The sequence below is a fragment of the Condylura cristata genome, unplaced genomic scaffold, assembly GCF_000260355.1.
Source record: "Condylura cristata isolate star-nosed mole 26May11 unplaced genomic scaffold, ConCri1.0 scaffold00001, whole genome shotgun sequence".
In the NCBI taxonomy this organism is placed as follows: Eukaryota; Metazoa; Chordata; class Mammalia; order Eulipotyphla; family Talpidae; genus Condylura; species Condylura cristata.
Window position 1 is genome coordinate 6,407,284 of NW_004567102.1, and position 21,001 is coordinate 6,428,284.

Genomic DNA, 21,001 nt, shown 5'->3' on the forward strand with positions numbered 1-21,001 from the left:
GAAGGAATGAATTCACTTCATCTTTAATATAGCTATTCTGTACAGAGAGGTAGGTTGGGGTGCTTGTGACCAAAATACAGGATTGACTTGGAAGGAGAGGCAAAAAGACACTGAGAGGGAGAGCACTGCCGATAAGAGGAAACCTGAGTGGTTCTTTGGAAGCAGACCAGGCTGGATTGTCTGACTGCCACCACTGTCTGGGCTCAGGGACTGGAGGGCTGCCCTAAGGAGAGGTGACACCCCAGGGATCTGAGATACAGCCCTGGATCCTCCCCTTATCAGCTCTGTGACCTTAGGCCAACTCAGCAAATCACTAGATTTTCACAAGCAAACATGATTACATAGTTCTCTGTCACAAGGTTGTTGGGAGAGTGAGGGGACATTCTCAGGTGAGGTGAGGCCTAATCCCAGGTACATCTCAGGTTTGCAGCTGCCTAAAATGTACCTGAGGTAACAGGAGAGGGGAGGCTCTAACTTGTCAGGATCTGTGCTGGAAAATGAAAGCCGTTCATAATTCTCCATGTAACATCCATGAACCACGGACAAGCTTTCCTGAGGGTGAGAGGAATGATAACATCATCCCCATTGCCTCCATGGACAGTAACATGGAATAATACCAAGTGCCTGACGTGCTAGGTTTTGAGGTAGCATAGAGTCCCCATGTTTCCTTGGAAGAAACAAGTTGAAACAGGTTAAGTGACTTGAACAAGGTCACACAGCTCGGAGAGGGTAGAACCTGAAATTTGAGGCAGCCAAGAGCAATCCCTGACTAACTCTCTCACTGGGAAAGTGAGACAGGCACCCAGGGAACATCTCCAGAACAAGCCAGCAGATGTGAAGTTATTGGCAGATAGAGAGGAGCAGAGAAGACATCCCAGGAACTGCTAAAAGAATATTTCCAGAAGGTTGGAGTAGAGCCAGCCTACCCAGTAGAAGTGAGCATGAACTTCTCACTAGCTAACATCTTGGGCTTCCTCTCCTAGGACAGAGGGTTAGGGTCTTTGGGGTTGAGAATGGGGGATATTACAGTGAAGGCTGTTTCCATGGTAGGAATCAGAGACCACTTTGAGCTGGTTCCAGAAAAGGGGCTTCTGCTGAGGATACATTAAGCAATGTCAAGGACATCCAGAGGTAGGACCAGAATCTCCTTGCAGAGACCTGGAGCTGAGGGCTAAAGTGCTGTCTTCTCAGTGTGCTCAGTGTTTTCTCTTTCCTTGTCTTTGTGTCCATTCCTCTCCTTTCAATCCCTCTGTCTCTTTCTGTTTTCATGCTGTGCATGAACACACACACACACACACACACACACACACACACACACTCTCAGATACTCCATTTCCAAAGCTACTCCATTCTCCTCTCTCTACTATTTCCTTCTACACGAGCATACTTTTTGCTCCCCCATAATTGCAGTGGGGGCCATGCGAATGCACACTGCAAACCTCCAACTGCAGGGAATATAATGAACCAAAAGTCCCATCTGCTGTGCCTGAGATCTGTGGTCAGGTTTGTGTGCCTAGACCTGGGCTGTTCCAGTCAGTGACTGGTCAGAGCAGGGGACCAAACTGGTGCAGTCCCAGGAGACCTGGATTCATTTGCGCTTCCTTTGACTAGAGAACACCACAACAGCCTCACCTGGCCTCCCACAGCCTGTCAGGCTATCTAGGATGCTAACCTCCCTTCCTTCTCAGTTGCTGGGGATCAAAATAACATGATACTCTCAGTTTCTCACAGGTGCTCCCCTTAATACAATCCTTTCTCCTCGAATCTATCCAAGGCATCTACTTCTTAGAGAGCCCAGGCTAACCCAGGTCATTTACATTGGATTAATGAGCATCCCCAATTCTGAGCATCTCCTTCTACCTCCTACCACTAAGGCATACATAGAGCTTGGGAGTGGTAAAGAACGAAGAAAGAGGGACCTTTTCCCTGGTTCCCTTGTGAAGTACCTCACACAGAGCCTGACACAAAGTAAGTGGTCAATAACATAAAGGTCAGATGGCCAGTGCCACATATGGCTTGGACGCCTGGAGCTTGTGGTCTGCTGGGCAGAGCCTGCCTGCTGCCTCAAGTGTGGGTGGAGCTACGGCTGGCTGGTTGAGGAAGATGAGGGAGGGTTTGGTGTGGGGCACTACAGCTCTATAGCACCCACTTTTCTTCTGACTGGGGCCACAGGCATTCCGTGTGGAGGCTCCTCCGTCCCTGCACTGGGGGTGGGGAATTTCTGGACGGCCTTTGACTCCCTCCTGTGTCGATTTGTGTCAGGCACAGCAGCTGGTATGTCCGCCCGTGTTTTTGTTCAACAGTATAATCCTTGCAGCCTTAATCCAGATATTGACCCACCCAATAGCCCCAGTCCAGTTGACAAACTTGGTGTTTGCCAAAGGGGTGTCCCCTTTAATTATGAAGACGCCCAGGGGTGGGGAATTTGACTGAAGAACCAGTGCTGCTCAGTTAGTGCAAGGAAGCCTGGACTAGGCTGTGGGCAGAAATACTGGCTGGACACTTCTGAGATCAGGACCAGGCAGAAATCCGAATGAGGACAAAAACACCTTCCTTCCACGCAAACCCTGTTCCCCTTTCTGCCTCTGGTTTGGGGCATGAAAGACATGGGACCCTTGTCTTTTTTGTGGTCTGTGTGCTCTTCTCAACATCACCCTCAGTCACTCTCATGGGCCATCAGTTCTCACCCCTAGTCTGAGTGGCCCAGAGGAAATCAGGTGAGACTGTTATGAATTCTATGCCAGCAGAAACCCAGGCACTGCGTGCTCCTTCCAAGATGGGCAAAGCCTCAGTGTCCAGCCCTTCCCCAACCCACATAGACAGCCCTGAAGGTCAGTGCTTAGATGTCACTGACCCTTTGGGGGGCGACGAGAGTCCTACTTTGTAGTGTCTGCGCATTACTGCATTGTAAATACTCCCATTATGGCTGATTTTAAACTACCAATGAGATGTCTTGAAATGTGTCGTTGAAAAAGAAATGCAGTAGCAAGTTGTTATGTATAGACAAATAGTAACCTTAAAAGCATGTACACTAGAAACATTAAAAAGTGATGTTTTCTGGCCCTCCCTGGTGGCGCAGCGGGTTAAAGCACAGCATTGAGAATCTAAAGCCGCTTCCGCATGAGTTCGATTCCCGCCTGCCCTGGAGGTGACCACACGGCGCGGCAGACCTCTCCTGACCCGCCCGCTGCTCCCCTCAGCAGTGTACTTCGTCGATCTGCCTGTTCTGCACCCCACTCTGTCCCTGGTGAATCCTCTCATCCTCCGCATGTCTGGCCTGTACCCCAGTTCTGTACGAATAAATAAATAAATCTTTAAAAAAAAAAAAAGTGATGTTTTCTATGGTAATGGCACATGGGTGATTTGGTGATGGGAAGCCCAAGGGGATTGCAACTGAGACAGAAAAATGCACAAAAATATGTAAAAATAAACTAATATAATAATAATAATACAGAAACAACAACAAAAAGATAAAAATAAATACCGAAAGATTTTTTTTTAAAGTGATGTTTTGAGCATTTATTACCTTTGTTCTTAGCACAATTTAATTGTAGGATTATATCATGTAGTTTCTCATGCCATCAGACTGTAAAATTCTGAAACTTTAACGTGGTTTAGACGAACCCATGTGACTGTGCGCCAGACCACTGGACCAGAATATTTTCTGTGAGTGGACAATCATCTGTGTAAGACAGAGAGAGGCTTGCATGCTGGTGAGTAGTTGTCTACACATTTTCCTTCCTCCTCAGTTGTCAACATCAGGTGTTCCAGGTAACCTAGGAGAGACTCAGTCAATACAGGTCATTTGAATTGAATAAACTGTGATGTCAACAGCCTGACAGAGCAGCTCAGCTGACCAGAGCCACAGGTGAAGGAATCAAAGAATGAAGAGGATGTTTCACACAACTGGAGGTAAACAGACTTCAATGCCAAACACAAACACAGGCTGGGAGGGAGGCAGGCAGGGGATATCAAAAACACACAAGGACCTGACCTCTGCAGTCTTCAGTCAGGTATTTCTGGTACCTGTGTGTTTCTGGGTTTTACCCCAGATCTGTGAGTCAGAATCTCCCATAACATCACAAATCCCCTAGAGACTCTTGGGTAGTCACCACAAGGCTGGGGCCTGCTGATTGGTTCTCCATACTGGTCTTCAGAAGACTGACTGGGAACTGCAGAGAGGGACCCCTCTCTGTTCCCTCACCTTTGAACAGGAGGACATCGCATCACAGGCTATACAGTCAGCGTGGGCTGAAAAGCACAGACTCCACTTCTAGATATGTGAGTTTGGGCAAGTTATATAATCACTCTGATCCTCAGCTTCCAAATGGGCATTGTAATACTGACTTCAGAGAGTTATAGGAATTCAATGAAATGTATGAACATAAAATAGCCTGCTCAGGCCCTACCTGGTGGCACAGCGGGTTAAAGCACAGCACTAAGAAGCTGAAAACACTTCCGCATGAGTTCGATTCCCGCCTGCCCCGGAGGTGACCACATGGCGTGGCAGACCTCTCCTGGCCCGGTTGCTGCTCAGCAGTGTACTTCATCGATCTGCCTGTTCTGCTCCCCACTCTGTCTATGGTGAAACCTCTCGCCGCCCCTGAGCCTCTGGCCTGTACCCCAGTTCTGTATGCACAAATAAATAAATCTTAAAAAAAAAAAAAAAGCCTGCTCAGCGCCTTTATGTAGTAAGGATGCCATTAATGGCAGATGTGGTTATTTAGGTCACCTGACTAGCTGGCAGTAGACCCCAGATGTGCCTGTACTGTTTAAATAGCAGAAAGGGCTGGAGACCCCAAAGGAAAGGGAACTTCAAAATCTTGAAAGTCAAAAACTGTATCTTGCATAAGGTAGAGTCCCTGGTGAGAAGTTAGAAGACCCAATAGCATTTGGTGTCTACTCTGCCACTTCAGAGAGTTTTAGTCTCAGGGTAGCAGGTGCTGTTTGCAGCCTGTGCCCAACCCCTAGGATGTCAGCAAAGCTGTAGTGGACTGTCCCCAGAATGTCACCTGGTGTTTCCTCAATCTGCCATGTGCCACTCTGCTTTCCAACCTTAGAACTTTCTCCAAAGTCTGGCAAAGTTTGCTTGGTCCAGGCAAGCTCAATCAATATAACTTATCTACTACGGTATAATAAACCAGCCCAAGACTTAGAGGCTTAAAATACCACCAGGCATTACTCCCACAAATCGGGGGATGGCTGGACTCAGCTCCACTGGCCTCAGATGGGGCTGGAATGTCCAAGATGGCACTCAGCTGGGCAGGTTTTCTCTCCACAGGTCTTCTCCCTGTAGTTTGGTTCTTCACAGCACAGATCTCAAGGATTTTGTCCACTGCAGTTGCTTCCCCAAAAGCACAATGCAGAAACTGCCAGGCCTTCATATGTGGGTTCAGAAAGCACAGAAGTAAATATCAGATGGTTTCCTTATTTGTGCAATATAGAAAACCTGAATAAAGGGTCAAGAAAAAGACAAAACTTCCAAGCTGACCATAGATCCGAGACACAGGGCAAGGGAGGGGGAGAAAGAGGGGTCAAAATGGGGGAGAGAAGAGCACAAGGGGCTGTGGGGATAGACTGGGGTGCTATGGTTTTGGGAGAACTGTGGGATGATACTAGAGGGAGAAACTAATTATTGTACAAAAATAAACGATGATATAAAGACAATAAACAAATATGTGTAATAGAGAAAGGAAGAAAGAAAAGAAAGAGAAAGAGAAAAAAGAGAAAGAAAGAGCAAGCAGGCATTGTAGGTCATTCCACGGGGTTCTAGTCATCAAATCAGTCCCAGGGCCAGCCCAATTGCAAAGGGGAATAGACTGCAGCCCTGTCTGGGGAGGATCAAGGTCCTTTGCCAAGAACACGGACTAGGAAGATACAGTCGGCCTCACCCAGCCTGCAGGGCAGGAGGTGGGGAATAGTGCCCTGAGGCCATTCCTGTGGAGAAGTGCAGCTCTCCTCTGGCTAAGAAGGGCAATTCTGAGGAGTATCTGATAGGTTCTTCTGGGGTTCCTCAGCAGGATTAACCCAATTACCCACTATTGCATAACTAACTCAACAATATCCCTTTACTGCCTTTTCCTCTTTCGCCATCTTTATCTGCTCCTCCCTTCCTGCTATTCCCTCTCACCATCTCTGGGAAACCAAGCTAAGATACCAAGTTTCCGCCTTTGAAAAACCCCCCTAATTTGGGCTATAAAACTTTGCACCTGGCTCCTAGCCTGTTGTGCAATCCTAAGGAAATATCTGTGATAAGGTTTTGTAAATGGGGTAAATGAAACTGAGGTGAGGGATCACTGAGAGCTGATGTACTTACTCCCCAAGGAAGCATGAGGATTTGGGGGTACTGGGGGGTGGAGGCCCAGCCCCCCAGTAGTCAGGGATTGGTGGCCAGAAGGGACATTGCCACCTTGCTGATGATGAGTGCTGAGAAGAGAGGCTTGTGGGGACACTCCAGAAGGCAAGGGTCAGATGGACTTCCCGGGGTGGGGAGAAATGAGGTATGATGTGTCTCTGTCCTGTCTTCATGTTCACATGAGCTGGCACAACTGAGTGTCTCGCCAGGTCACTGAAGCCTGAGTCAAAGTCCCTGAAAAGCATCCACCAGGCTGTTGGGACTCACCCCCATGGAACGAGCATTACATCCTGGTCTGGTGTCTGCCCAGGAAGAGAGGGACTGAATGTCCAGCCTGCTGGACAGCTGAGGCCTTGCCACACTGAACACTGTGGGAAGTCACAGTCACTCCCTGCTCCCAGTCAGGGGACAGGGACCCCAGGGGACAAGCAACTAGAATGGCACAGAGAGGTTGTTACAGGGCAGGGAGAGGGCACCACTGAACCCCCAAACCTGCCTGCTTCAAGTGGGTTCTGCCACCCGCTGCATCAAGACAAAACATATAATACTTTAATGAAAAGGGACTTTAATACAGTGAGTATACAATACAGAAGACAAAGAATACAATGTCTAAATCAAACACATAAGTTACCCATCCCCTCGTGGGCAAATGCCCACCCAAAAGGGGTTGGCACAAAGCAAGGTTTGAAAGCTGCCGGGAGGGACCCATCCATGGAAAAGGATCAGAAACGGCCAGACAAATCTGGGAGGAAAAGAGCAACATCAAAATCAATATAAACACTGCCATAGTCACCTCCCTATAGGTCTCTCACCCATGTCTGCCTTAGCCAGTCCAGGGTCAGGAAATAAGCCTGGTTTCTTCATCACATGCTTGCTGCTCCATGTGGCTTCCTCAGGGCTCCTTCTGGCTCTCCATCCAGCTTCCTTCTTCAGATTCTTTTTCTTTTGTTCTTTTCTCTACTCAGCCCCACCCTCCTTCTGGTTTGGGCAGGGAACTTGGAACTTCCCCTTTTCCTGGGGACCACCCTGTTACAAGGTCACCTTGCTAAGGGAAGGGCTTTGGGTACTGAGGAACTTGTGACCTGAATCAGGTTGAGGTGGGGCAGGAACTATTCCCAGACAAGCTGATGTCTACCTTGGTCTTGGTGCTGCCAAATGTGGGTCCACTACCCAACGGCATACAGCTTGCCTAATGCCAGGTCACCTGGCAGGAGACAGCAGGCCAGGCTCTCGGTTTCCCCGAGGACAGGACTTGGGGCCATATTTATGGGGTGGGAGAGTGTAGAAAATACAAGTTGGCAGTCTGATCAGTTGCTTTCTGCAAACCCATAGTGTAGCTTGAATTTGGATCCAGAACCGCAGCAGAGTGAGCACCCCGTGCTTCTTTCTGAATGTTGTCCCCCTAACCAAAAGCCTGGCATCTTAGCTCCGTGTCAGGGCTATTTCTCCAGGCGAGGAGATGTCTCCCCAGTGAGGACTCTCCCGGGCCTGCGCTCTGAAACACAACTTGTCAGCTGATGCGAGATTGGGATTTTTGTTTTCCTTGTTTAAAAATGGGTTGGGGTATTTGTGTCCCAATGTTGCCAGCCTGCCCTGCTGTTTTTATAAGATAAAGGAAAGCAAGAAATGACCATAAAAGTGTCATTAAGGGGTTATGCAAGAGAGAGGAAGAGCCACACCACAATGGAGAAATGGCTCACTTGAGACCTCAGCTTGTGGAGGAGGTGAGATGAGACTGGAGAGAGGGGCTGGCAGCCCTTGAGAGTTAAAAGGGTCCGGTTTGAATTTGGGGTGCACCTCAGCTGCTTGCACTGATGACCATTTGGAAGGGGGTCTGAAATAGACAGGGGAGACCTGTAAAGGGGACTCCTTTATTACTTTACAAACATCCGTGAAGCCCCAACTGGTGCCAGGCGCTGTGCTATTATTGCAGGGTTCCAGGAGAGGCCCCCTAATGGCTTGGATGCTGGCCAGGATGCAGGGAAGGAGCAGAACTTTAGGGAACCCCCCGCTGAACTACACAAACACAGGTGCAACTCAGAAACCTGCACCTGTGTCCGGCTGGAGGTAAACCTGGAAATTGAGGACACATTACTTCAGGAGTGGTGAGTTGATAGGCAGGTTTGAGCCTGAACCTCAGGTTCTCCGTGACCATCCCCAGAGACCCTTCCTCCTTCCGCCTCATTTGGCTCCAGGGTCAGGCAAGTTTCAAAGCCTTGGTGGCTGAGGATAACCTCTGCTGGCCCTTTCCAGTGCGGAGTGAGACCCAAACATCCGGGTTCCTTTTTATCAGTCCTGGTATGGAACTCTGTGGCTGCTCCAGAATCATGTGGGAGGTCAGAGAGGCCTGCGTGGGGCAGAGGGTTTTTTCTTTCTTCCCTATTTCTGTGCTTCTAATCTCCCGATTATACTCTGAGGGTAGGCATTGTCTCCAGACCGTGGGCCTTCACCTCTCTCTCCTCATCACATTAGGGACTTCCAGAGGGTAAAATGAGGACAGGAATGCAAGCCAGTGAGGCTGTTTTGCTACCACTTTGGAGTTATTGCACTTTGTGGCCAAGTCTTGTATTTGCTTCAGTTTCTTCATTTATGAAATGGGGCTAATCATATCCATCGTGAAGAGACATAAAGATAAGTGAGATTAAGAGACTGGAGGGATGTGGGCAGAACACAATACCAAGCACAGATCATGCGAAATTGCCACAACTAAGAGCCAGGGAAACCAGATCGCAGGCTCCGTGGGTGCAAAGACTTTTGTTAGTGTTGCTAAGTAGTTTCCCAAGTGCCCAGAACAGAGCCTGGAACATGGCAGGTGCTCATATAAAAGTTGAATAAATGAAGAGGCTGGGAAGTGATAGTGCTTCCTGTTTCCTGGGATGTATTGGCAGAGAGACGGATGCTATAGAACCGGTTGGGATTTTCAGCAGGTGAGACTTTGTGAACACACATGCCCTCTCATAAAAATGTGGCTCACTCCTGAAACCTCAGAACTTAAGGTTTATCCCAAAATTTTCCCCAGGTGGTGCTGGTAAGGGACTTTGTGACTGTCCTATAAGGGGCCAACCAGCCTCGAGAGTTAAACCTCTACAAGCCTCTCTGATGGTACAGGGGTTAAGTCTCAGAGCTATCAAGCAGTAGGCGTTTGATCCCTAGCCTGGCCAGAGAGCTGACCCACATGGCGCAGCAACCTCTTCTGTCCCACCCTCTGCTCCCCTCAGCAATGTGTTTCAGTCAGTTGGTCTGTTCTTCTCCCCACTGTCTCTGATGAGTCCTCTCCCCCCGCCCTTGCACCTCTGGCCTACACCCCAGCTCTTGTATGTATCTATGTATGTATGCATAAATAAATAAATAAATAAATAAATAAATCTTTAAAATAAAAGAAAAAAAAGAAGTTCCTCCTCTGACATGACAAACATGCCTTCTTTCAATAGATAACAGGTGCTGGCTGAGCCTGGCTGACCCTTCTCTCACTTTCTTTCCAGTTTGGTGCCCAGTTCTCCTTTTCAAGGGACAGAACATTCCACAAAGCCCGGCTTCCCTCATCTCATCACGGCATGGCACGGGAACAGGCCTGGCGGTGGGGTGCCTATGGAGATGGCGAAGCCAGGTTCACCATCTACTGGAATCTTGCACAACTCTGTGCCTGCTTCCTCATCTATAAAGTAGGGATGTGATACCCACACCTCACAGTGTCATGGCAAAATCAAATGAATTTGTGTATTGTTGAGTGGAAAGGATGTAAATGTGGCTTGGCAAATTGGGGACAAAAAGTTTGTCCTTGTCCCACTTGGCCTGACTGATCCTGGATTGTTCATTCCCATCCTCACTCAGACCCACTTACTATGACCAGGGCTTGTCTCGACCACTTTAAGTAGCTTGATCTTCTACCTCACTTTTTTATTTTCTCCTTTCCAGGGCACCCCAATTCTATTGACCTTTCACGCTGTCTTCAATCCTCCCAGCATTGCCCTCCACAAACCAGACATCAGGTTAGCTTCTCCATCTCCTGTTTTATTGTAAAAATGTTAAAATAAATTACACTTGACATCATTGCCAGTATATACATACAGTGCGTGCCACGCCAGGGCAGCCGGACACCCTGACAGAGGGGGCGAGACCTAAGATGAGCTCATTAAGAGTTCACAGGAAAATAGAAGGCGCCTCCTTGTCACTCCTTCTGGGCCATCAGACCCTTTGGTTATAGGATGAGTGAAGTAGATGCACCCCCATCACCTCTTTACATATGGGGGGTAGGTGGGGTTCTGGCCCATTTGGCCCCCACATACTAGGGAGGGGGCGAGGGGTCAAAGGTGATCTCTCACCTCCTACCCAGCATCTAATCACCTGCAACATGGCCCCTCCCCACTGAGCAAGGTCCAGCTGAGTTGGGGGGGTAGGGGGGGAGGTGATTCCTGGAGAGCCCAGTCCATGGACCCCGTTCTTTCACTTTCTCTCCCTCTGGCTCTGAAGCCAACAGATGCTAGATATATAAAACAGCAGTTTATTTTCAAAATAAAACAAAACAAAACACACAGGGCAGAGTGGGCCAGCCCTAGGGTATGCACCCCTCAAGCAGCCCTCGTCAGAAAAGTCTGTACAGTTTCACATTATGTTTTTGTCCCACCTCATCACAAACCCTTCCTCCTCGCCCTCCCAGGCTGTGTGTGTGTGTGTGTGTGTGCCACATATATTCTCTCATTCTCTCTCTCTCTCACACCACACACACATACACACACACAGTCTTTCTCCAAACAGCATCTTCTGGAGGAAGAAGCCTGCTTTACACATTGATGTTATTTGGCCATTCCCCTCTTGTGAGCCAAGGCACCATGGGAGGCCAGAAAAGGCTAGACACCGAGGTCTTGGTCCCAGAAGCAGCGGGGAAGGAGGCGCCTGGCAGGACAGGGAGGGCAAGGGCAGAAGCCTCCAGAGTCCAGCCCACTTCTGCAGCTCCCTGGATACCACCAGCTCTAGGAGTCTGAGCCCCCACAGCCATGACCTGCTATCCTTTCTCCTGCTTCCTGCTCCCATCCACACGGGGCCGAGGGTGTCTGAGGTGGGACACCGGGCTGCTTCTCCAGGCAGGGCTGGGTCACAGAAAAACAGGATCTAGGAGCCCAGTCCACACTCGGACAGCTTCTGATCCTATGTACCAGGAGTGTTTCAGCACCCGCCGGCCTGTTACCTCCTCATTCCCTTCCCCCAGGGGCTCTCGCCCTTACTGAGGTCTGCAGTAGGGGCTGGATAGATAGGCAGGGAGAGGGATGGGGCAGGCTGCTACTGCCGGGGGCCGAGTGCCAGGCCTCCCACACCACAGTGGTGTCTCCTGCCAATGCAAGACCAGGCCTCACACACTTTCCTCTCCCAAAACACTTAGCTCACTGCCAGAACTCCTTAGTGCTGCTGACCAAACGGCCAAGGCCACTGGCCTAGGCAACCGTGTGACATTCTCAACCGGATGATGCAGGGCTCCTGGAGGATGGGTCCCGCCAGCCCATATCTCTGAACCATCAGATATGCCAACCGTACTCAGGACAGACGCCTTCACTGCCCGTTCCACTCGAGAACAGAGGCCCTGTCCTGGGTGTGCAGTGTTTGACCGGTAGTATCTAGTTGAAGGGATGGAAGGTGAGGCAGGCTCCTGGCCCCCCACTCCCAGGTCCAGGACCACCCCTCCCCTCCAAGGGCCAGGGGTCCCCTGCCATGGTAGGGCACCCCAGGATGAGGGGAACAGCAGCCATCAGAGGTGGGGCAGGGAGCCGGCCCTGTCTCATGTGCCTTGGGGGCAGTCTGTCTTATTGTACTCGTTCATAAGCTGCTCGTAAGGCAGAGAGAGCTCAGATTCAGTGCTGGTGAAGGTGGACTCGTCGGATGAGGGGAACTCGCCCGTGTTCCGGGGGGGCTCGGTCTCAGTCTCCTCCTGGGGCCTCTCCTCCCCGGCCAGGTTGTCCTCCAGTGAGGACTTGGAGGTCTCCTCGTCCAAGAAGCCAGTCTCCTCATTCACAAAGGTGGTGGCGGTGTCCTGGGAGATGAGTGGGTGGTAGTCCTGGGTGTCCCAAGGCTCGCCCTCCTCGCTGATGCGGTCCAGCTGGTTAGTGCACACCTCAGGACTGGGGGATCCATCCTCGGGGGGCTGTGCGCTGGCCTCCTCACTGAGGGGCCGCGACACGTGGCCCTTGCTCCTTAGTGTCTGAGACACCTCTTCCAAGCTGGGCACCCGGCTCTTGGAGTACATCACCAGCGGGGCCAGGGCGGGGGGAATGGCCGTCAGCCCGCCCCCTTGAGGTCCCAACCCCAGTCCTGAGACCCTCTCCCCACTCCCACTAGTCTTCATCGCCTTCTTCCCAATCTGCTTGATGAGGTCATTGTAAGTCTCCTCTTTTTTGGACAGAAAGCTTAGGATGTTGACATCCTTGGAAGCCGCGGTCCTTGGCATCTGCAGGGCCTTCCTGGAGTGGGGGGAGCTCTCGAAAGACTCCTTACGCCTCTTCCGCCGCTTCTTGATGGCCTTGTGGACCTCCACAAACATGCTCACCTTCCAGTTGACAAAGAGGGACAGCCAAGCCAGCCCCAGGTAGATCCAAAGCTCCACAAAGTAGCGGTACAGGGCATGGTAGTTGGCACTGGGGTTCACACCTGAGGACAGGACAGGAAACCCAGGGGATCAGGAAAGGTCAGCAGGGACTCGCAAATGCCCAAAGCCAAAGCGGTGTTGTCTGAGAGTGGGCATGGCGCCTGGTCACAGGAGGGAACGCCGCTTCCGGAACCTGGACTGCCACCCACCCATAAGCACCTGGGTCCAGTCACTCATGTCCCTACCCCAGGGCCCAACCAGACTCTGAGCCTCAGTTTTCTCAAATGTCAGCTTAGGCGAGCATTCTCCTAAGGTGAGGAAGTTCAAGGGAGGGAAGCTGGAATCCGATCTGACTCATAGGTCAAGTACTAGTTCAATGTTTGCTTTTCAACTATTCTTTACAGTACACCGTGGCCCCTTGCACACTTTTTGGTGTGTATCTTATACTTAACAACGGGATCTGGGGATCCTCGTTGCTTTTAATGTGAATGAGGTCGTGGCTGCCTGAGATGCTCGTGGGCTGTGATCCTGCCAAGAAGAATTTTGAGCTGCCTCTTTTCTCCAGGGAGCTTGCCTACCTCTGACCTTCTTTCTGGCTCCCTCAGTTTAGCTCTTTGGGTGGTCTCAGCGCCTCTGTCTACTCCAGGCCCCCTTCCTTGAGACCATAATCCTGCTCCCTCCCCAGCCACCCCACAGCGCTGAGTGCTCTTCCACTCCCCTCTTAGCGGAGATTTCTTTACCCTTCAGGACAACTATATTCTCTATATCCAGTCCACTCCCTGACCTGGGAGCAACTCAGAAAAGAGACTGAAGGGGCCTTCAGAGAGGGGCTCTTTCCAGGTAAAGACTATAACTCCCCCATCAGATCAGTGTTCTCAGTAGGCAGGGGCTGAGGTCACCCCCCCCACCCCCCTTCTTCTGACAGGAGGTGCTGTCAATCTTCTCCAGGCTCATGGTCAAAAGCAGGGCAGGAGACAATGACACCCTGGCCTCAGCTTTCATTTGACTTTCCACCCCCTTGTCAGGTAGGGGCTATTAGTTTTTTGTTTTCCAAAACCAATTTTACAGATGAGGACACTGAGGTAGTGGGTCAACGTCGAGGGGAGCTCAGAAGTACGATGACATGCATTACTGTATAAAGGCTTCTCCTCAGCCTGCCAGAGCCTCCCAGCAGTGGCAGGCTGTGCCCCCTGCTCTAATTTATCTCCTAACACAGCAGGCCCACAGCTGCCAGGGTCAGTGGAGCGTCCAGGCCTCTCCTGTTGCCACAACCCACTCAGCTACCTCCTCCCAGCATTTGGGATATCCACCAATAATGAGGCTGGTAGTGACTTCACTCCTTCCCTGGGGAAAGGGCAGGACCAGCGGTCCCTGCAGCAGAGACGGAGGGCAGCCGGCAAACACCAGGTTCAAGGCAGCCAAATGGGGTGTCAAGAAGATTAAGAACCAAGATATGCAGGCCACAGCCCCAAGTACATGAGTGGCTGAGGATGGACAAAGGGGCCAAAGAAAGTTAATGCCAGGCTGGATTAAGGAAATGAGTGGAAGGAGTGTCCAGCACGTGGGGGAAGGGCAGCGTGAGAGAAGGCCTCCCTTGTCTTTTGGCTGACCATGTAAAGAGCAGTTCTGGGCCTCTGAGCCAAGCCTCCAGGGCAGTGCCCTCGGGCCTTGTAATGAGGAAGCAGGCAGCCATGGCTGGGCTCCTGGCAACAGGTGCAAACCCTGCAGGTGGAAGGCCCCACCCCGGCTGCCACCGAATATAAGCTCAGGACAGAGGGGAGAGGGGGCAGGGGACACCAATACTAAAGACAGGAAAGGGGGCAAAGGAGCACACCCCAAGAAAGTGAAACATAAAACCTCCCGCAATTTTCTCGGACTTTCATTTGCTCTTGTAACTGGCAGGGGGCAGTAGAGAGGCAGTGTCCTGGGCATGGATCCTACTGGGCCCCCCAAAGGCCAACTGCAGTGAGAATGGAGGGAAAGCAGAGAAAGAGAAGATGGGGCTGCAGAGACCAGAGGAGGGGGCAGGACTCACCAGCCACAAAGTCACCAAAGCCAATGGTAGAGATGGTGATGAAGGAGTAGTAGAGGCCCTCGATGTAGTCCCACTTCTCAGTCACCATGAACACGAAGGGTGGGATCACCAGGTGGACCAGGACGCCCCACAAGATGAAGATGGCGGTGCACGTGATCTGTGCCTTCCGCTGAAAGAGTGATGGGGACATCAAATCAGACATCGGTGGAGACTGGGGAAACTCTGAGGGGGACCTAGGGAGGTAGCCAGGGGACAGGCCAGCTGGGCAGCATACCAGCCAGGAGGGCGGTCACTGCCCTCCTGCCACCTGTCCTCATACCTCTTGGATCCTCCCCATCACATGCCGAGGTCCCCCACCTCTGTTCAATTTCTGGGGTTGTGGACATACCAGGCTCACACCTCTTCTGGTGAGGAATTGGCCTAGCCTCTTGGCTCGTCCCCCAAAGAACTTTCCCAGGGCACTGATCCACGTTAGGCAGAGAGGTACCCCAAAGAGACCGTAGAAGATGCAGAAGAGGCGCCCAGCCGGGGTCTTAGGGGCCACATTGCCGTAACCTAAAGGGTAAGAGAGGGAAATCAAGAACAGAGCCACAACTGGTTAATGGACCCAGATTCCGAGTGGTCCCCCCCTTAAACCCACACCCACGCACGACCCACACCAAGCTTGAGGAGACCCATTCTCTCAGTCAAGCAGTAACTCATCTAATATAAATTCTTAGGAAATAGAATTTCCTTGATCACACTATAATCAGGACCATTTACATACAGTTGTGATGGAAGTGGGTTTTTCCTCCATCAGACTAAGAGCTCCCTGAAGACACTGTGTCTCCACCATAAACAAGTCTTCCTCTAGCTCATCCTTAAGAGTCATTCTTAATTCCTTCTCTTCTTATGTAAGCACCCACTGCTCATGATGTTTTAGCAACTTTAACTTGTCCACACTCTGCAATGATGTGGGTAGTCTAGGTATATAACAGGCCTGCTGCTTCTCTCTCTGATCTTTTGGGGGTCTCCTCTAGGAACTCAGCTACCACACTGCAAGATACCCAAGCATCTGTTTCATCCATGGTTGAGTCAACAGTCAGCATCATGGATCAAACATGATGGAAGAAATTATCTTGGGACTCCGGCTGTAGCTACCAAGAGGACTGATGCACTAGAAACCTCAAGAAGAACCAACCAGCTGAACCCAGTTAACCCACAGAATGAGGTTGACTGAGGTTGACAGTGACTTCTGGAGTGGTTGGTGCAGCCATGGATAATCAGAGTAGACAGACAGCTTGATGAGCAACCGAAGCTAGGTTTGTGCCGTCAACCTTTTCAACCTCCTGTACACTCTGGCTATGTCTGGGATGTCTTTTTGTTCAAAGAGCCCATGTCTGGATTCCCAAAGACAGTCTCCCCGGCATGGCCAGTCACCAAGGTCTTACTAAATTCCCAGGAAATTGCCAAAAGAACAGACTCCGGGGTCCTCCCTGATGGCACAATCAATGGGTCAAAGAGCAGCACTCTGAAGCTCTCCAAAGCCACTGCAGCACGAGTTCCATCTCTGGCCAGGGGGGTGACCCGCCTGGCATGGCAGACCTCTCCTGGCCCTCCTGCTGCTCCCCTCAGCAGTGTATTTCTGTCAATCGGTTCTGCTCCCTACTCAGTCTCTGGTGAAATCTCTCACCCCACCCCTGCACCTCTGGCCTGTACCCCAGTTCTTGTGTGCATAAATAAATAAATCTTTTTTAAAAAATAAGAAGAAAGAAAGAAAGAAAGAAAGAACAGAGTCCAAATAACTTGATTTTGCCCCAACAAGACCACATGACCACAGCTGGACTCCTCTCAGGTTCCGTATAGATAAGGCAGGGCAGTGGGTTTCTGGGAGGTCCCAGAAGACTTACCAATGGTGGTGATGACTGTGGCTGCAAAAATCATTGCATTGGGCCAGTTCCAGTTGTTGAAGGTCTGGTTCCCTGTGATGGCCACACCCTGCCCTGCAGCATCAGAAACCACCTAAAAAGAGAGACAATGACATTCAGGTCAGACTTACAGATGCTTTGTAAGTGATGGAACACTGTTGAATTCCTTATAGATTCTCATTTAATCATCACAATAGCAAGGTGGCACTTAGCTACATTTTATAGATAATGAAACATTCTGCAATCAGAGAGGTTAAGTGATGTCATGGTCACATATCTGGTAAAAATACAAACCCAGGCAATCTGGCTTCAAAGTTCATCCTCTTACTGAGTCACAGTGCTGTTTAAACTTACTAGCACGTAACAGAAACCACCTGGAAAGCTTCTTAAACACAGACTGTCAGGCCCCACTCCAAGAGCTTCTGATTCAGTAGATCTCGGGGAAAAGTCTGAGAATTTGCATTTCTATCAAGTTTCCAGGTAACCCTGAGGCCCAGGGAGCATATACTCTGAGAGCCACCACACTAGACTCATCCGCCTCTTACAGGCAGATGTGATGCAGACACATCGGAGGACCACTAAGTGACATCAAGCCCTCCATAGAAGTGCTCCACTGTTCAGGGGGGAACCCCCCCCATACATCCTTCACACCCCACTGTCAGGCTGCCAGCTGAGGCCAGCTCTGAGTGACCCCTACATCTGTCTACCAGTGGCACAACTATCAGCTGGCCTCCTCCCAAGCCCAGAGACTCTAGCACCTTGCAGTATAGATTTCTCATTCTTTCTCTCTGAAACCCTTTCTCCCTACTGAGCTGAATAATTTCAAGGTCTAGGTCAGGAGAGATCATCAGATCATTAAAAGGTGGTGTGTGCGTGCCCTCCGTGTTGGTGCAGCGGGTTAAAGCACAGCACTAAGAAGCTTAAGCCACTTCCGCATGAGTTCAATTCCCGCCTGCCCCGGAGGTGACCACATGGCGTGGCAGACCTCTCCTGATCCACCAGCTGCTCCCCTCAGCAGTGTACTTCGTCGATCTGCCTGTTCTGCTCCCCGCTCTGCCTCTGGTGAATTCTCTCACCCTCCACGCTCTGGCCTGTACCTCAGTTCTGTATGAATAAAAAATAAATCTTTAAAAAAAAAAAAAAAAAAAAGGTGGTGTGTGCATTATCAGGGTGACTCAAAATCACGTCATCAATCCCCACAGAGCTTCAAAGCAGGGGAGAGGTCGTGGGGGAATTGTGGGGCCAAAGAGAGACCTTATCTGCCCAGGAACTCAGAGCTGCCAGAACCTGTTTCCACCTGACCAGACCTTGCCTCTAACCCCAGAAGATGGTTCATGGATCTGTATGAAGTATGGGGTTCCAGTCTTACCCCTAAGGGCCACCCACTCTTGAGGCCAGGAACCAAAGCCCCTACGAAGCCAAGCCCAAAATCACATGAGAATGCGGGCATGGCGGGTGGAAGTAGCAGGGAGACAGAAAGGCCCGGAGATAACGCACCCGCAGCATGCCTGGAATCTGCAGGGAAGGGAAGGGTGGGTTGTGCCGAAGGAATGTGCAGTTTGCAGGAGCAGCAGCAAGCCCGTGGAAACGGATCTGCAGGCTCTATAAAGAATTTTCCATGATGACATGCTCATCTGACAGGCCATCAGACCGCACATTTCCAGAGCATCTCAGCAGTTGGTGGCCCTGCAGAGACAGCTGCCCTCAGCCCTGCCTTCAGAGGGCCCGTGGTCAGGCTGGCCAGGTCAATGTCATGTGGAATCACGAGGACATTTAGAAATCATCAGACCAACAGGAGAGCTAAACACTAAACAAAAGCCCATGGTGAAGGTCCATCCGGAAGGTTTACTAAAAAATCTGTTTGAAACAGGAGAACAAGGAAAACAGCGGGGCCTGTTGTGTTGATGTTAAACAGATGGCAGACAAAGCAGACCCACTCCGCTCTCTCTGCTCTCGGCTTTTGCTCTCTCGGATAAAGGATTTGAGTGAGGGGAAAGTGCAGTGGTCAGGAAGGCAGCCGAAGACAGGAAGAGAGCACTGGAGAAACTTTCAGCGGGGACCGTGCCACTGACCAGAGAAAGGTGTCATGGCGTGTCACCCCTGACCACCTCTGGAGCATCTCAGAGACAAGCAAGCTGTCAGGACAAGCTGTCCCCATCCTCGGGCAGACAAAGAGCAGATTCAAGGAACACAGAAAGCAAACCTGGACACTTCCAGTTGTCTGAAAGGGGAGCGCAGAATGTTTGGCACACGCAGGAGGAAGTGGGGGACACTAGAAGCTAGCACAGGTTCACCAGGAACAGGTCATGCTCAGCTAAGTGCATCTCCCTCTCCAAAACCTTGAAGTTGGGTGGAATGCAGTAAATCTAGATTTCAACAAGGCAGCTACACAGATGGGCTTAAAGATACTCATGCGGACAAGACAGAGAAATGTGGGGTGGAGCTGGGATTAATTTGGGTCCACTTAAAGGCAGCTAAACAATCCCCCAAAATATTGGTCACTTTCAAGCAGGTCTGAGGTCTCCCCATTATCATGCCAAAGGCCTTGCTTCTTCCATATTTTAATCACTGAATGGCTGACCAGTCCAATCTGCAAAGGATGCAAACTTGGGAACAAGGATGGGGAGGAAAGAGAGCTAGCTGCAGTGGCAAGTTGGGGCTCAAAATCAGCTGGCTCAGGAAAAGTGGACCCAGAGTAAGAAGATACGACTGTCTTAAAATGTCCGTGCCTGATATTTGGGGAAGGATGGAAGGGAAAGTCCTTGTTTCAGCTGTCTATGAACCAATAAACACTGGTGAGGCTGCCAAAGAAAAGTACATGCAATCTCAGGCCATGTCAACACCTCATCTATTCAGGGCCGGGAAGTGATGAGTCCATTGTTCTCTGAGGGTCAGGCCACGTGTGAGGGAAGCACCCTATTCCATTCTGGGTCTTGAACTTCACGTGATATGTTTGTTAATCAAAAGGTCAAGGTCCAAGAAGGGACGGGGTGGTTTTCTTGCAGAAGCAGCCACCCGAGAATGGGTACCCCTTGGCAGCAATTGATTTCATAATCCTTAATGAAAAGTATTTGGACGAAGGTCTGATCCCTGCCCTGAAGATGCAACTGCAAGATCTCAAGTGGGGGGTGGTAGCACCTTCTGGAAGTGTTTGGAAAGGCTACCTGAACGGTGCCATGCACCGTTCCAGGAACACAGCAGACAGAGGACAAATCCCTGTCGTCCCACTGCTCTCGTGGGTGATGAGGGAGCTGCTGGCATTAACAGGCAGGGGCCCTGGCAGGCTGGATGCCCTGCAAGTCCCAGGACAGCCTCCCCCATTCTGCCAGCACTGCTCCCGTAAGAAACACTGACTCACCGAAGGCCATCTGTGATTTGGGGATCCTTTAGGAAGTGCTAAAAAAAACTGGCCAAGCAGGGTAACTGAAGAGGGCATTAAAGGGGGCTTTTGGTGTGCCTGTCACCACACCAAAGACGTGCCTTCCCGGCAACAGCTGGCAGCCTCAGCTCCTCATGCTTCCCTGCAACCCCCATGTTCTCTTCATGGTCACCCAGAAAACGGCAGGTAAAGGGGGCATTCTGATGTGCCTTCCCCCGTGGGGCTGGAAGTACCACTAACTTACAACAATCCCAGTGGCAACAGTTATGGCCGCGGCCCAAGTCAGGAGATGGAGGCTGAGAGGGTTGCTGAGTGGCAGACTGCGCTATTCCTGGACCCCACTTGATATTCCTGTAAGTCCCCACTGCTATTACTTCGCCCCCCTGATTGCCTCTGGTGCCCCCCAGCGCTCCTGCCCACTGCCTCTTCTTGGACCAGGGGTCCCAAGTAATGGGCCTAGGGATCAGCTTGGCTCCAACCGAATGCTGGGTGGGGGGAGAGCTCTAGGATTGGAGTGTTGCCATGTGTCAGACACCGCTCGCTGGGATGTACATACTAGCTATTAGGCTCTTCCTGTGAATTTTCCAAGCACCGCTGGACAAGCTAGGCTTGGGGAACAGAGGTTCAGATGTGAACTTGGGGTACTTGCTCCCTGTTCCCACCATGGGTAGCTGTAGCTCTGGTGAGGAGACCTCACTGGTCATGGCCAGGGTCATGAGGGCCAAGGCAGAAAACTCCCAGAGCAGAGGTG

General features: G+C 50.9%; 1 protein-coding gene across 2 annotated transcripts in view; it reads right to left on the minus strand.

The window, feature by feature from the left end:
• Nucleotides 1-10,353: 10,353 nt before the first annotated feature.
• Nucleotides 10,354-21,001, minus strand: part of KCNK5 (potassium channel, two pore domain subfamily K, member 5) — a 36,385-nt gene continuing 25,737 nt past the window's right edge. For both annotated transcript variants that reach the window (XM_004673445.2, XM_012724084.1), the window contains exons 2-5: nucleotides 16,854-16,965; nucleotides 15,353-15,519; nucleotides 14,965-15,133; nucleotides 10,354-12,991 (exon numbers count right to left, since the gene is read on the minus strand). In XM_004673445.2, the coding sequence (XP_004673502.1) occupies nucleotides 12,126-12,991; nucleotides 14,965-15,133; nucleotides 15,353-15,519; nucleotides 16,854-16,965 (1,314 nt within the window). In that variant the 3' untranslated portion in view covers nucleotides 10,354-12,125. The remainder of the gene's footprint in view (nucleotides 12,992-14,964; nucleotides 15,134-15,352; nucleotides 15,520-16,853; nucleotides 16,966-21,001) is intronic.